Source organism: Danio aesculapii, chromosome 24 (assembly GCF_903798145.1).
Source record: "Danio aesculapii chromosome 24, fDanAes4.1, whole genome shotgun sequence".
In the NCBI taxonomy this organism is placed as follows: Eukaryota; Metazoa; Chordata; class Actinopteri; order Cypriniformes; family Danionidae; genus Danio; species Danio aesculapii.
The window spans coordinates 10229508-10247013 of record NC_079458.1 but is presented as its reverse complement, the minus strand read 5'-3'; the positions used below and the strand labels follow the sequence as shown (position 1 = coordinate 10247013).

The 17506-nt window shown below is 35.3% G+C and overlaps 1 protein-coding gene across 2 annotated transcripts in view; it reads right to left on the bottom strand.

The window, feature by feature from the left end:
• LOC130218297 (matrix metalloproteinase-16-like) overlaps positions 1–17506 on the bottom strand; it is a 111218-nt gene that overhangs the window by 11119 nt on the left and 82593 nt on the right. For both annotated transcript variants that reach the window (XM_056450460.1, XM_056450461.1), the window contains one exon: positions 4594–4732. In XM_056450460.1, the coding sequence (XP_056306435.1) occupies positions 4594–4732 (139 nt within the window). The remainder of the gene's footprint in view (positions 1–4593; positions 4733–17506) is intronic.

Below are 17506 nucleotides of genomic sequence, written 5' to 3'. Positions count from 1 at the left end.
TATTATCAGCCAACCAGTTCTTTACAGTCTGGAATTTACTGATAATAATGTTGTAAATAATGTAGTTTTAGGCAGACTGATCATTTAATTTCTAACTTTAACCTTTAACAAACATATAAGACCTCAAATTACAATCAGGCCCATGGTTTTTATCCCTTTATAATATGGTCTAAAATAGTTATATTTTTGCAAGAAAAAAACATCAGTTATTCCAGGCATTCCTCGGTGGACAAATAATCAGATTTCAAATGGTGAAAATAAATGTAAATACTGCAGTAATATAAACTGATAAAATGACAATAATAATGAAAAGTTGTCATAGTTTATCCTTTAATAATAACGTCATGGATAAGCCATTGTTTACGCCTGTGTGTAATATACTGACACAAAACATAAGCAATTTTTCAAAAGTAATTTTGTGGTCATTTTGAATATTTAATGCTCATGGAATACAAAGATCATATTGAAATGTATTATTGAATTTAGGTATTGGGATTAGATTTTATGTACTGTACGGTTAATTGTATATCATGGATTATTAAATGGTGAAATAAAGATTTCGAATAATAAAAAAAATTAAACAATATAGCATAAGACATGAGTACGGGTCATTTTAGACACATCTTGTGTATTAGAAGGGGCTTGCATAGCATTTATTATTGCCTGCATACACACACACACACACACGCACACGCACACGCACACACACATGCACACACACACACACACACACACACACACACACACACACACACACACACACACACAAACACACACACACACACACACACACACACACACACATATATATATAGACTTACAAAGTAGCCAGTTTCAGGTGTACTGTCCCTTTAAAATACGAATTCACGTTTTTGTTTATTATTAGCATTTTTAGGTGTACTGTCCCTTTAAAATACGAATTCACGTTTTTGTTTATTATTAGCATTTTTAGGTGTACTGTCCCTTTAAGACTGTAAAATATGAGTTGTGGAGGAGCTCAGGAACGCATTTAATGGACCACCAGGGACCATAGTTTCAAAATAAAATCAATTTTAATCTTGAACCTTAGAAAAATAAAATACAACTTCACCTCTTTGTTTATTTTTAGCATTTTCAGGTTTACTGACCCTTTCAGACTGTCAGATGTGAGTTGTGGAGGAGCTCAGTAAAGCATTTAATGGACCACCAAGGACCATAGTTTCAAAATAAAAACTACTTTAATCTTGAATCATGAAAATAAATAAATAAATTAGCCTCTTTGTTTATTATTAGCATTTTCAGGTGTACTGTTCCTTTAATACTGTAAAATATGAGTTGTGGAGGAGGTCAGGAAAGCATTTAATGGACCACCAAGGACCAAAGTTTTAAATTAAAAGCAATTTTAGTCTTGAACCGTAGAAAAAAAAAACAGCTACAAATTCATCTCTTTGTTTACTTTTAGCATTTTCAGGTGTACTGTCCCTTTAAGACTGTAAAATATGAGTTGTGGAGGAGCTCAGGAAAGAATTTAATGGACCACCAAGGATGACAGTTTCAAACTAAAAACTATTATAATCTTGAATCATAGAAAATAATTATTCAGCTCTTTGTTTATTAGTAGCATTTTCAGGTGGACTGTCTTTAAGACTGTCAGATGTAAGTTGTGGAGGAGCTCAGGAAAGCATGTATGAAGTGTGTGGACGGGTTAAATTGTGTCATGGTTTGTTTGCAGTGTAAGGGGTCAGAGGAGAACAGGTTCGTCCTAGGAAATGCCTGTCACGTCACCTTACTCTTTCTCATGGCCTCTCAGCAGGGTCACAGTCTCTGTACCCGAGCGGCCGCTAATGTGTGTGCGCTTTAGGAGTTGTGTCTGTGTTTTGTCAGCGATTATGCGAGAATGTTTGTGAAAGTGAACCCGCAGGATGCTTTTGTTGTACATGCTGGCTTTAACGTCCAGATTTAGCCATGGTAATTGACCTAGTTTAATGTTCAGGGGTCAGTGTTAGTGATCCTCACTCTGGGACGCTTGCTGGAGTGAATGTGAAGAAATCGGTTTATTTGCTTCCACATGGACCACACACACACACACACATACACACACACACAATGATTTTTAGTTTGACAGAGAGAGTGTTATGTTAGTTTGTGACTAATTTTTATTATTTTCATGTTATACATTCATTTTCCTTCGGCTTAGTCCCTTATTTATCAGGGGTCACCACAGCAGAATGAACCACCAACTTATCAAGCATATGTTTTACACAGCAGATGCCCTTATCCAGCTGCAACCCAGTACTGGGAAACATCCACACACTTTCATTCACACCCATGCACTACGGCCAATTTAGTTTATTCAATTCACCTATAGCACATGTCTTTGGACTGTGGCGGAAACCGGAGCACGCCAACACAGGGAGAACATGCAAACTCCACACAGAAATACAAACTGACCCAGCCGGGACTCGAACTAACAACCTTCTTGCTGTGAAGCGACAGTGCTAGCCTGAGCCACTGTGTCGCTGTAAATGTTATATTTAATGTAATTAATTATTTATACTATTAATATAATTATTATAAAGAATAACAATGTACCATGATTTTTTTTTTTCAATTTCATTGTCTAAAATTTCTGGTATTTATTGTTCTTTATGGACATAATTTTTAATAAAATATTTTAGATGGAATATAAATCTGTACTTGCTGCAGTACTGTATTTACTACTACTCATTTAAAGAAATATAATTTGAGAGTTATTCCAGGTTGTGTCGATATTTTTTGTATATTTTATATTTAATGTAATGAATTATTCAGTATTATTATAATGTATGAAAATAAATATAAGTAAAGTCTATTTAAATACTGTAGTAAATATAGTACTGCAGCAAGTACAGAATTATATTTAATTTAAAATATTTTATTTAAAACAATTATATGTCAATAAAGAATAATAAACTACCAGGATTATTTTTTATTTCAGTTTCAGTTGGATTTTAATTCATTTTTTTAAAATAATGTCATACAACATAATACTTAATACAGGTTTACATTATTATAATTGCTGATATTATTATTATTATTATTATTATTATTATTATTATTATTATTATTATTATTATTGTTATTATTATTATTATTATTATTATTATTATTATTATTATTATTATTATTGTTACTGTTGTTATTATTATTATTATTATTATTGTTATTATTATTATTATTATTATTATCATCATCATCATCATCATTATTATTATTCATTATTATTATTATTGTTATTATTATTATTATTATTATTATTATTAATATTATTATTTGCAGCAGTTTAGTAAAATATGCTCATACAATATAATACTTTACAGGTTTAGATTATTATTACTGTTGTATTATCATTATTATTATTTTCATTATTATTATGATTATAATTATTATTATTATTAGCAGCAGCAGCAATTTAGTTAAATATGTTCATACAATATAATACTTTGCAGGTTTACATTATCATAATTGCTGATATTATTATTATTAGTAGTAGTGCTATTATTATTATTATTATTGTTATTATTATTAATTCATTTTCTTTTCTGCTTGGTCAATTGGTTAATCAGGGGTCACCACAACGGAATGAACCGCCAACTTATCCAGCATATGTTTTACGCAGTGGATGCCCTTCCAGCCTCAATCCATCTCTGGGAAACATCCATACACACTCCCAATTAGTTTTCCCAATTCACCTATACCACATGTCTTTGGATTGTGGGGGAAACCGGAGCACCCGGAGGAAACCCACGGGAACACGGGGAGAACATGCAAACTCCACACAGAAACGCCAACTGACCCAGCTGAGGCTCGAACCAGCGACGTTGTTGCTGTTATTTTCTTTATCTTTATCTTCTTTAAACTTTAAAAGTTTTACGATAAAATCTGAGGCAACACTGAAGTGTGCACAATTGCAAAAACAAACAGACTGAAACAGCTGGTGAATGCTGGATGCATTGATAATTGAGTGTGTGTGTGAGTGTGTGTGTGCGTGTGTGTGTGTGTGTGTGTGTGTGTGTGTGTGTGTGTGTGTGTGTGATCTGATAGTGGAGAACTGAGGTGTGCAGGCTAAAAAATAATGAAGATGACAGTCAGCAGTGGCTAAAAACCTTCATTAAGCTCTCCGAACACGAAAGACCATTTGTCTGGATGTCGAGGAACAAAAACGCCTGTGTTTGTTTAGGTGTGTGAGTGTGTGTGTGTGTGCATTTGTGTGAGTTTGTCATTATCTCATTTGGCTTTCTCTGCTTTTCCGCTTTAGTTATTTTCATCTCTATCACGCACACTGTGTTTCTCTCCTCATGGGAATATTAGAGCTCTGGATATTCCAGCCTGATATCTTCTACATGATTATACTGAGATCTGTGCTGTTTGTACTTCACTGCAGAAACCAGGTTAAAGGGGTACCTATCATGTACTATCATGTACTAAACTATGCAGGACACCGGCCCTCCAGGACCCACCCCTGCTCTATGGACATCAGAGACTAATTTTACATCTTGTAAAAAGGGGCATAGTAGAATTAAATCTCGTCCTTAACTCTTGTAAACAAACTGATCTGACATGCAGAAATCTTACCTTTAAAGAACACAAATTTTCCCTTGCTGTTTTCATAGACGGCATCAATCTTGGGCGGCAAACCCCTCCAGAAGACATTGATGAGCATCGGGTAGCCGGGCATCACAGCATTATCTCTCACCCTCCAAAACCAGTGGTCCTGATTAAAACAGAAAAAAAGACAAATAAACATGAGCTGCACATCATATTTAGGGCTGTTGATGAATTCCATAAGGTTTGAATGTTGTATTTTCGAGCGCGGAATGGTCAAAATAATACTTTCAAACTCTGGGCCCTATCATATACCCGGCGCAACAAGGCGCAAGATGTTTTTGGTGCGATTTGTTGCTATTTTCAGACCAGGGCAACCCTAATTTTCACATTTAGCAGCATGTTGTTTAAATAGAAAATCCATTTGCACCACTTTGTGAACTCATGAGTGTGCCAGTCTATAAAGGAGGTGTGATAAGGCGCATTGTTGGTGCATTGCTACACACATATATTTACATATGAAAAAATGTAAGGATTAAAATGTTACAAAAATAAATTTTTTTAAACTAAAATATTTTTTTTCCAGTTTATTTATGACAATTTACATTAGTATAATGTTATTATTATTAGCAGAATTGTTTATTATTTGCATATATATATATTTTTTTTATATTTATAGTTTAGATTCCACCTGTAGAGTTTTGCATCACTGTATGGGGCATAAAAATAGGACGTGTGTTTGGATATAACTCTGTTTTTGACCACACTTTGATATTATTGTTCATTTATTCGTTTGCTGGAAATTAGAACTGAAATTAGGAATAGTTTTGAAACAAATCTTTGAAATTAACAAACTAAATGAAATATGTAGGCTAATGGATGTCTTCAGTGGAGTGAGTTAGGAGTAAAGTAAAGAGTAAAAGTAAAGTAAAGAGGCTGAATGAAGGAGGCTCATTCTTTATGCTTTCTGCAGATGTTTTTTTTAACTGTGTTTCTGTTAGTGAAGCGTTCAGTTTTTCCACTTACAAAGTCCGCCATGTAAATAGCAAATCTGCCATGGTGCAACACAACTGACGCTTAAAGTGAATGGGAGATTAGACTCTGATTGGTTTAATGCATGTTATGCTAAAAAAAACCATAACTCATTAAGAGAATAAGCACAATCCTGTTAGACCATGCGCCTGGGCGCAGAGCGTATTTTTTCATCCTTAAAATAGCAAAAGTGGATTCGGACACGCCCTTAATGCTTTAGTGCCATGCGCTTTATACTTTGAGCCTAGATCATTAAAATAGAGCCCTTTGACTTATTTGCCAAGCAGGATTCGTAACTGAATATATACATTTTTGATATTCACTGTAATAGTAGTGGAACTAATTTGGTCAAAAGGGTGCTATGGTGGCTCAGTGGTTAGCACTGTCGCCTCACAGCAAGAAAGTCACTGGTTCGAGTCCTGGCTGGGCCAGATGTTCTCCCCGTGTTCGTGTGGGTTTCCTCCGGGTGCTCTGGTCCACAGTCCAAAGACATGCGCTATAGGTGAATGGAATAAGCTAAATTGGCCATAGTTTATGACTGTGTGTGTGTGTGAATGAGTGTGTATAGGTGTTTCCCAGTACTGGGTTGCGGCTGGAAGGGCATCCGCTGCGTAAAACTTATGCTGGAATAGTTGACGATTCATTCTGCTGTGGCGACCTCTGAAATAGAAACTAAGCCGAAGGAAGATTAACGAATGAACGAATAATTCAATCAAAGATTCGTCCTCATACATCAAGCACGAGGACATAAAATATTGTAATAAATTAAGATCGTTTTTCTTTTTGCCAAGCTTTACCACTGTTTCTTCATCAGTTGTACTACTTTGTTTCTTCCGTACTGTAACTAAAGTGTGTATTTTAAAGTAGCAATCAAGAAAGTCTCCGTTTTGAATGAGAAGTTTTGAGATTTAACCAGAACTATTTCCGCTTGACACATGGTTCAAAGATGACAACTCCATTACTCTTCAAGCACTGATTTGCTCCTCCTGTCTAATCTTTTGTAGCAAATTGAAGGATGTAATTTGACCATCAGTATCTATAAAACTGAGAGTGTGTTTTATTTTATCCTGCCGCTCGACGCTGTTCTGCATAAATCCTCACTGACTCTGCTTTCTGCTACGCTACAGAGAAATCTAGTAGTATTATATGTATCTATATTCTATTAGGCGACGCAGTGGCGCAGTGAGTAGCACGTTCGCCTCACAGCAAGAAGGTCGCTGGTTAGAGCCTCCGCTGGGTCAGTTGGCATTTCTGTGTGGAGTTTGCATGTTCTTCCCGTGTTCATGTGGGTTTCCACCAGGTGCTCCGATTTCCCACACAAGTCCAAAGACATGAGGTATAGTTGAATTGAGTAAGCTAAAATTGACCGTAGTGTGTGAATGAGTGTGTATGGGTGTTTGCCAGTGATGGGTTGCAGCTGGAAGGGCATATGCTGCGTAAAAAACATATGCTGGATAAGTCATTCTAAGCTCTTTGGTGTAACTGTCAATATAGTGAATAAAGCCCCACCTACTAGTACAGGAGCCAATCATCGATCGCTATGGACTGATGATACTCTGGGGGAGGGGCTTGGACAAGATGTGAGTTTCTGCAGATTTTGTGTGATTTGAACATTTAGAAATGAAACTAAAGAGACAGATGTTGTTTAATTTAATTGGTCATTACTAATATGAAATTCAATCGTAAGCTTGGCAAGCAATGTTGGAGAATTTGATTTGAATGGTTTCCCCATTCGAATAGAATGCCCGAGCATACTGCAGAGAGGCATTTCAAAGATGGCCGCCAGGTGAAATGACTTGCCTTAAAGGGACTTTGACTGTAACTCAAAAGTAATAACATTAAAAAACTATTACCACACTATCACATTAATGAATCTTGATTTGACTGATACATTTGAATTGGTCAATTAAACAGCCACCTAGCAACCGCATAGCAGCACATAAACAACATTCCAGCATAGCATCTCCTGTTCCTTTGTTTGCCAAAAGCAGACACAGACGAACAAACACAACCAGTGGTCTGTAATCACACAAAACCCACACAGACAACATTCCCCAATGCGTAACTAGTCCCTCGATGAATAACATTCATCTGCAGATCATTATTGTTTGGCTATGAGAGAAAAACAAAAGACGTTCAGGCCCATAATGAGTGAGAAATGACACACACAAACACACAGCATAACTTCAGCTTTAAAAAAGGCAATTATTTTATACTAAATATTCAAGTTAGACTTCCAGAGATGCAAAATAGTTCTTATTATTTTGTTATTTATTTATTATGAGCCATCATCTTAAAAATGCCATGTTCTGCTTGCATAAAATTTGAGACATGTCTAATTTTGCGTGTCTAAAGTGATTTTATATAGATAGAAAGCTTATTAAATGCATTGTTTTAAAATAAGGACAAAAAATATGTTTCATCATCATTTGCAATAATAATAATAATAATAATAATAATAATAATAATAATAATAATAATAATAATAATAATAATAATAATAATATTGTATGGCTCTCTAACACTTACACATTCTTAGGGTGCTTTTAAATCTCTGGTTCGGTTCATTTGGTCCAGACCAAGGGCAACAAATGATACATTGTAGCATTTTTCTGGCATTTTGGGTCTCTTTCACACCACACTGATTGCTTTTGGTCTGAACCAGTTGAAAAGAACCAAAATGCAGTCATGTGACAAAATCCACATCACTCATTGGCCAGATGTTATTGAACGTATTTCCTAAACTGCTTTTCGACTGGTCAGAATTAACGTGCGGGAAAATGGCAATGAAATTTCCTGCAGGTAAACAAACCGGCAGACACAAAATGTCACTTTTTACTATAAAGGGATGACTGCGCTGGCTGATTGTATCCCTGGTCATAGTATACTATATAGTTACTTTAGACAAATTATACATTTCGAGAATGAAGCACGACTGCAGTTGGAAAACTTTTAAATGCATTGCAAATGGTGAAGGCGCATCACAAGTAATTTCAGGAGGAGGCGTGAATTAATTTAGCTACACTGTGACATGGTCATTTTCTGGAAATATTACCAATGATCCATCAGGTAATGTTTTTCCCTCTCTCTCTCTGTTTAAAATTGTTGGTAAAGTGCTGTCAACAAATATTATCCTCCACATCCCTTAATCGACAGCACATCATACTACGGCTGCTGGATTAGTCCAAACAGGTGCAGTACTTTTTGCGGTTGGGTCTGTTCTAGTTCGGATCATGTTCTCAACACAAAGAAACCACTCCAGGGTTCGTTTAAAAGCGTACTGAGACCACCTCTTTAAGGAGGTCTTGGTATGCTTTTTTGGTCCACTTTTGGTGTGCACTCGAGTACGATTGCTACATTCAGACCTGCCCAAACAAACCTCAGCAAGAGGGAAAACGAATTCCAGTGCAATTCAATCGAACTAAATAATGCACGTGTAAAAACACCCTTACACTCTAAAACAACAAATTTACACATTAGTAAAAACAAATTCAAATATTAGTCAAAAATAACATGTGATGCAGTTTTTAATGAAGGTTTTTTATTATTAAGGGAAAACAAAATCCAAAACTGTGTTCAAAAGTGTTTGCAAGAACTGCAGGCCTCACTTGCCTCAGTTAAGGTGAGTGTTCATGACTCCCCCATAAGATAGAGACTGGGCAAAATGGTCAGTATGTTCATTGTCAGTTCCAAAATGAAAACCACTGCTGAGCAAAAGGAACATAAAGACTTGTCTCAATTTTGTTAGAATACATATTGATGATCCTCAAGACATTTAGGAAAATACTCATTGGACCGATGAGACAAAAGTTTAACTTTTTGAAAGATGCGTGTCCCGTTAAGTAACACCGCATTACAGAAAAAGAACACTATAACAATGGTAAAATGCGGTGGTGGTAGTGTGATGATCTGCAACTGTTTAGATCATAGGTCTCAAACTCAGTTCATGGAGGGCTGCAGCTCTACACAGTTTTGCTCCAACCCTAATCATCCACAGCTGATCCAACTAATCAAGGCATTCAAAAGAGTCCTGAACACCTTTATTTGTTGGATCGTCTGTGTTTGATCAGAGATGGAGCAAAACTGTGCAGAACTGCGGCCCTCCAGGAATTGAGTTTGAGACCTATGCTTTATATGCTTCAGGACCTGGAAAACTTGCTGTGATAAATGGAACCATGAATTCTGCTCTATACCAAAATATTCTAAAGGCAAATGTCCCGCCATCTGTTAGTGACCTCAAGCTGAAGCAAATTTATGTTCTGCTGCAGGACAATGATCCAAAGCGCATTAGTAAGTCCACTTCTGAATGGCTAAAGAAAAAAAAGACTATGTAGTGGCCTAGTCAAAGTCCTGACCTGAATCCAATTGAGATGCTGTGGCCTGTCCTTAAAAAGGTGGTTTATTCTTAAAAATACTCCAATTTGGCTGAATTATAACAATTCTGCAAAGATGAGTGGGCCAAAATTCCTTGACAGAGCTGTAACAAATGTATTGCAAGTTATGGAAAACAATTGATTGCAGTTGTTTCTGCTAAGTGAGGCCCAACCAGTTATTAGGATTAGGGGGAAAACACTTTTTCACATGGCGTATGTAGTTTTGTATTCTGTTTTTACTTAATAATAGAAACCTTACTTTTAAATCTGCATGATGTGCTTACTTGTGTTTTATTTTAATAATATTTAAATTTGTTTGATGATCTGAAAGTGTGATAAACATGCAAAAAAAATAACACATCAGTAACCTGTTTAAACACCACTGTTTTGCCTGTTAACTAGTATATGTGTAGGATCTTGAAATGGTGGCAGTATCTGTTAAGTGGTCATGGGTGTTTAGTTGTGAAACTGGAAAAATACATTTTGAAGCTTAAAAAAATGGGTCACCGATCAAAAATGTATTGTGCTTTGTTCTGTGAGAAAGAGTGCCTTATGTGACCCTCTGTACCTCATTTTTAAGAACAGTTGCTCTCAGAGAGACCATTATCTGGCACAAGTCGGACTGTGTTCAGTTCAGAATATCTTTGATTTGGCAGTGTAACGTGGAGGATTCTTAAATATGAATTTTTCAGTACATGAAGCTTAAGTATTATAGAAATGAAAGCACACACTGTTCAATTATTAAGATCTGACGTGATCAGGAAGTTTACCTGCTAAAAGAAAACATTCTTTTTGAATGCATCAAACGAAACTAAAGTACATGCACAGAACAACATGAGCATTTATAGCAAATAAACTAATGTAAACATTATCCCGCTTGCTTTTTGATCATTGTTGAGCGAGTTCTTAAACTCCTTTGAGTGGTCACGTGCTCAACAATTGCGATTGGATCTAATGGTCAGCGCGGCTCTGGCGCTATTCAGCAAACAGTGACACAGACACACAGCAAACAGTGACACAGCCAATCAGCTCGCCTCCTACCCACACAAATATAACAGTGGAAACAACTGAGCTCAGATGCAGACAGTGAGTTTTTCTGCACAGAAATATTTTTTGTCAAGACTACTCCAGTTTACACAGATATACTGACTGAGGAGAGTGTGGAAGTGTAACAGCATTCATGATAGATTTTGTTTTCCCAGTGGCGTCGGCTGTGAAACTGGGAATGGAGACCGAGTGACAAGATTAGAGCCCAACAAAAACCCTCTTCAAGTGGAATAAATCTACACATCAGCGTGAGTTTGGCTATTCAGAAAACAGACACTTTCTCTAAAGTCTGACAAACGAATTCCATCTACTGTATATTTAAACTGAGACAAATATACAGAAAACACTGGTGGTGTGTTAGGAGAGTGCCTTTCAGAGACATGAACTCTGGTTCACATCAACAGATCAGAGAAATACTGTACTCGTATATTTCTCCTCAAGTGAGTAAAATATAGTTTTAAAGACATTCAACTGTTTTAAAGGAATTCAAGTTTTACCTTTTTGGTAACTATTGTGCTGTTGTCAGTGGTGTAAAGTAACACATTTCAAATACTCAAATTACTGTAATTGAGTGATTTTTCTCAGGAATTGTAATTTACTAAGTGTTTTTAAAAATGTTTACTTTTACTTTCCCTTGAGTACTTTTTTAGTGCTGTATCAGTGCTTTTATTCCTACTACTTTTTTTTTTTTTTTTTTTTTTTTTTCCAATTCCTTTTTATTATATTTTAACATGTACATACACATTTCCATGTGTCAGATCCAACACAAACCAAAAAACAAACAAATGAACAAACAAAACAAAAGGCTTCTCAGCATTTTACATCAAGATACAATATCACCTCTGTTACTAATCTTCAAGTAAAACATTTCCAAATCCACCATCTTTTAAAAACAGCGTAAAAGGTCCCCAAACTCTATCAAAAATTATGTATTTATTTCTTATCATATATGTTATTTTTTCCATTGTCATGTTTGTTACCATCTCTTTCAGCCAACAGCCTATAGTTGGTGCACATATACTTTTCCAATTTAAAGAAATAAGCCGTTCCGCTTGTAGAATACATATATTCATAAATATATGCTCCGTCTTTTTTAACTTGATCTCCTTGGGATATAAATGAAATAGAAAAATTAAAGGAGACATTGGTATATTAACCTCAAGAATCTTTTCTATAATTTCTTTCACACCTTTCCAAAAGTTCTGTATTCCTTTACATTCCCATATACAGTGATACAATGTTCCTTTATGGTCCCTGCATCTCAAGCAAGTATCTGGAATATTTTCATTATATTTATGCAGTAAAACTGGAGTTATATAAATCCTCATCAACCATTTATATTGTAACAGTTTCAGACGAGTGTTCATTGTTAGTGATTGAGCTTCCTCGCATGTCTTCATCCAGTCCTCTGTAGAAATATCCTCCTCAAGATCTAATCTCCAAGCTTCCAATTTACAATTTGAAGATTCCTTTGATCCTGACACCAGCATCTTGTATAATGCAGAAATTAAACCTTCACTAAAACAGTCTTTTATTATTACTTTTTCCAAGATAGACAATGATGGCATATCTAGAGAATTATTTTGTGATTTGAGGATAAAATCTCTTATTTGTAAATACTTAAAGAAATGTTTTGCAGGAATATTGTATTTACTAACAATTTCCGCAAATGACATTAGAATATTGTTAACATATAAGTCTGCTATCTTTTTAATTCCCTTCTCTGCCCATATCTTGAATCCTGCATCTAACGTACCTGGTTTAAATTTTTTATTGCCCCAAATTGGACTGAAACAAGATAATGGATTGCAGGCACTTAAATATTTTTTCATGTCAAACCATATGGAAATCATATTTATAACTATGGGATTGGAAACAGTTTTTTTAAGATTTTTAAATTCTGCTGAATATAAATACAAATTTAAAGGTAGACCAGACTTAATGCCAACTGATTCCATCTCCACCCAAGATGGGCAGTCCTGAGATACAAAATAAAACATTATTGTTCTAAGTTGCACAGCCCAATAATACCAATGCAAATTAGGACATTGTAGACCTCCTCTATCGTATGGCAAGTACAGGAGTGTTAGACGGAGTCTGGAACGTCTGTTATTCCAAATGAATTTAGTGAACATTTTTTTAAGTCTTTGAAATAAATTCTTAGGGGGAGGCAGAGGAATATTCTGGAATAAATATAAGAATTTGGGTAAAATATTCATTTTTAAAATATTTATTCTACCAATTAAAGAAATGGATAAGGGCATCCATCTTTCTATTGAACTACTAACAATTTCAAGAAGTGAACCATAATTTTCTGGCACAACATCTTCTAGTTTTGGTACAATTTTTATACCCAAGTATGTAAAACAATTGACAATATTAAAGGTTGCTGCACACTTATTAGGCTGTTGTCTGTCACTCTCATTTAAATATAGAATAGAACTTTTAGAATTATTAATTTTGTAACCAGATATTTTTCCAAATGTACTAATGAGATCTAGTAAAGCAGGTATTGATGTATCAAGCTGCTTTAGAAACAGAATGACGTCGTCAGCAAACAGTGCAATTTTATGTTCTATCATTCCTATCTTAATTCCTGTTAATTCCACATGGTTTTTTATTGCTATTGCAAATGGTTCAATGGAGATGGCAAAAAGTAAAGGAGAAAGAGGAGAACCCTGTCTACATCCTCTTGATATACTAAATGGTTTTGAAACAATATTGTTTGTCAACACTTCTGCCGTAGAACTATTATACAATAGTCTAACCCACTTACAGTATTTTTCACCAAACCCAAATCTATTCATCACATCAAACAAATAGGACCATTCAACCCGATCGAAGGCCTTTTCGGCATCCAATGATAATAGAGCAGTATCTTGTTCACCCCTCTGTTCATGAAGTATATTTAGAACTCTTCGAACATTGTGAAAACCTTGCCTACGCTTTATAAAACCATTTTGATCCTCTCCTATTAAATTTGGTAAAGTACCTTCTAACCTCTTAGCTAAAACTTTACTTAATTTTTGTGTCTGAATTCAATAAACTAATTGGGCGCATATTTTCGCATTTTGTGTTTGTTTTCCCTGGTTTCGGTAATAATGTAATTAAAGCTCCTCTCATTGATGTAGGCAAAAGCTCCTGATGATATGCCTCTATTATCATTTCCATAAAAGGAGTTAGCAACTTTTCTTTAAACATCTTATAAATTTCTATAGGGAGCCCATCTGGGCCTGCAGCTTTTCCTGATTTCATAGAGTCAATAGCTTCTCCTATTTCTTGTAATGTAAAGTCTTCATCTAATTTTTTCTTTTCTTTAATTGATATCTGAGGTATATTTAGACTATCTAAAAATTGTTCTTGGATATCTACATTTAGTGAGCATTCTGAGCTATATAGCTTTTTATAATAAGTTCTAAATGTTTCATTGATCTCTTCTGGGTCAACTATATTTCCAGTTAAACTCTCAATTGTTGTAATTGTACGTTCTGTTTGTTGTTGTCGAATTTGCCAAGCTAATAACCGTCCTGTTTTATCTACATATTCATAGATATTTTGTTTCAACCTTAAAACTTTTGAAGCTGCCCTACCTGCTGACACTTCATTATATCGGGACCTGAGTAGTAAAAGTTTCTCTTTTGCTTCTGCTGTATCTATGGTTTTATGAAAAGTTTTATTTTCTAGTTTTTTTATTTGATCTTCTAATTTTTTCATTTCCTGCCTAGATTTCCTAGCTTTGGAGCTGCAAAACCCAATTATATGTCCTCTAATAAAAGCTTTGAATGGTTCCCATCTAATGCAAGCAGATGTTTCAGACTTATTAATTTCAAAATACAAATCAATTTGTTTGCCAACATATTCTACAAACTCTGAATCATGAAGCCATCCTATCTGAAAACGCCATTTATTGGGATTTTTTATTAATTTTTTAGTTTTGTATGATAAAGATACTGGTGCATGGTCAGATATGACTATACTATGATAACTACAATCTATTATATTGTTAAGGAATTGTGCTGAAATTAGGTAGTAATCAATACGTGAGTATGTATGATACATACCTGAATAACAGGAATATGATATTGTTGCAGGATTAAGATCCCTCCAAACATCTAGTAAATTTAGATCTTTCATAAATTCCAGTATCACCTTCCTAGCTTTAGTATGTGTTTTATCAATTCCTGTTGAACGATCTTTAGCAGGATCTAGTACACAATTAATATCCCCTGCAATAAGGTAGTATCCAGGCAGAGTGGCAATTAACAAAAATAAATCATTAAAAAATTTAGGATTGTCATCATTTGGACCATAAATGTTAATTAAATTTATCTTTTCTGACAAAAATGTACATTGTAAGACAATATATCTTCCTAGTGTATCCTTAATTACTTTCTGAACATGAATTGGAACTGATTTATGAATTAAAATCATTACTCCTCTTGCATTTGAAGTGTGACAAGCCTCAAATACTTGCCCCTGCCATCTCCTATGAATCCTAATTGTTTCACTTTTTACCATGTGGGTTTCTTGAAGAAATACTATGTGTGCCTGTAAATATTTGATCCTATCCATTACTTGTTTTATTTTTTTAATATTGCCCAATCCTCTACAATTCCATGTTACAAATTTCACATTCCCTGTCTCCCCCATGATTTGTTACATTTCTTAATAATGGGTGTTTTACCTTTTACAATCTCAACAACCTTAAATACTGAGAAGCAAAAAATAAAAAATACATAAACAATCTTGAACAACACTCCTATTATAAATGAACTTTCAACATTCAACCCGATTTCCCCAGTAGCATCCATACTACTGCGTGTAACCCCCCACCCCTTTTTCTCCGTATATGGCGCTGATTGGTCCACACCTCCGTGAGGAACTATCAGGTACTTTTGTCTACAGTTGTCACTAACAACCCTATTTGTAACATTATTCTCGCATATTATATAAAACTATCAACACGCCTTTCGACATTTGCAGAAAACAAATTATTTTTTTACAAATCTTTCTAGTCACTAAGACTTCAAAACAAAACGAGGATATCCTTCCGCGGATGATCAGAATTATTGTTCATCTGGCATTTATCTTCCAACTGGAATGAGCCCAACTTTATTCTGCTTCTACCTCTTCTATGAAACGTTCGACTGCCTCCGGTGTGTCAAACACCTTTGATTTCTCCTGGTGAGTAAGAAGTAGACGGGCCGGATATATGATCCTGTGTTTACCGATCCCTCTCTCTCGCAGCTTCTGTCTCACTCCATCATACGCTCTTTGTTTTCTGTGAACTTCAGCCGAAACATCTGGATGAAATCGAAGTATGTGTTCGTTGTATGAAATCACGCCCTTGGACCTGGCCATTCTTAACACCTGTTCTTTTTGCTTAAAATTTAGGAACTTTATTATTAGTGTTCTTGGTAGTGTAATCCGTCGTGTGTTCCGAACTTCCATGTTTCGTTGTGGGCCGACTCTATGTGCTCGCTCTATGACAAGCGTTGTACTCGAGTCCATTTCCAGTATTTTTGGAATCCAGGCCTCCAAAAACGCACACGCATCTCCCCCCTCTTCTCGTTCCGGCAAACCCACTAGCCTGAGATTGTTTCGTCTATTTCTGTTTTCCATGTCATCAACCTTGTCCATCAATTTCTTAACTTGCGATTCGACGGAATTTGCACGAGCATTAAGTTGAACGATCTCATCTTCCGCTCCCGAAATGCGTTCCTCGGCCTCCTTTACGCGTTCATTTACCTCTTTGATTGCTGACATAATGCCGTCAATTTTATTTGCAACCCGTTTGTCCATTTCTCTAATGGCTTGTAAAACATCTGCGTTGCTGGGGTTCGTCTCAGTTATTTTTGTGGGTTCGCTATCATCATCCTCTTCGGTCTCTTTTACCTCATCTGCATTATCAGAATCCGGCGACATTTCTTGAGCCTCGTTATACAACTTTTCTTGTGTTCTGTTCTTCTTTTTCGGTGCCATTTCAGTTGCTAAAGTTTAACGTGTTCAATAACCAATAATGTATCAAAGATTTAAGCGAGTTTAAAGGATTTATATAAAAAAATTATGGGAGGGTCGTTATCTCACGTCTTCTCACTATCACTCCATAACCGGAAGTCTTCCTACTACTTTTGCTCAAATTGCATCACAATTTTTTCTTGTCTATGAAGATTGGCTGTGAAGAAAAATTGAATAGCATCCTTTTGAACAACCTCATGATATGGGCACTTTATAAAGGCAGCAAACCATTTTAAAGCATTAAAAGTGTCCAAGAAGATGTCCAAAATATTTATATGAAATTACCCAGAGACTGTTTAGACTGCCCAAATGGCCTTAAACAATCACTAAATGCACTACAGAATGTTACGTTTTCACACACACACAAATTACATGTAAACACATCAGTTGTTCACAGCTCAATACTCACTACTCACTACTCTTGAGTATTTTTAAAGGTCTACTTTTTACTCGTAGATTGAGTAATATTTACA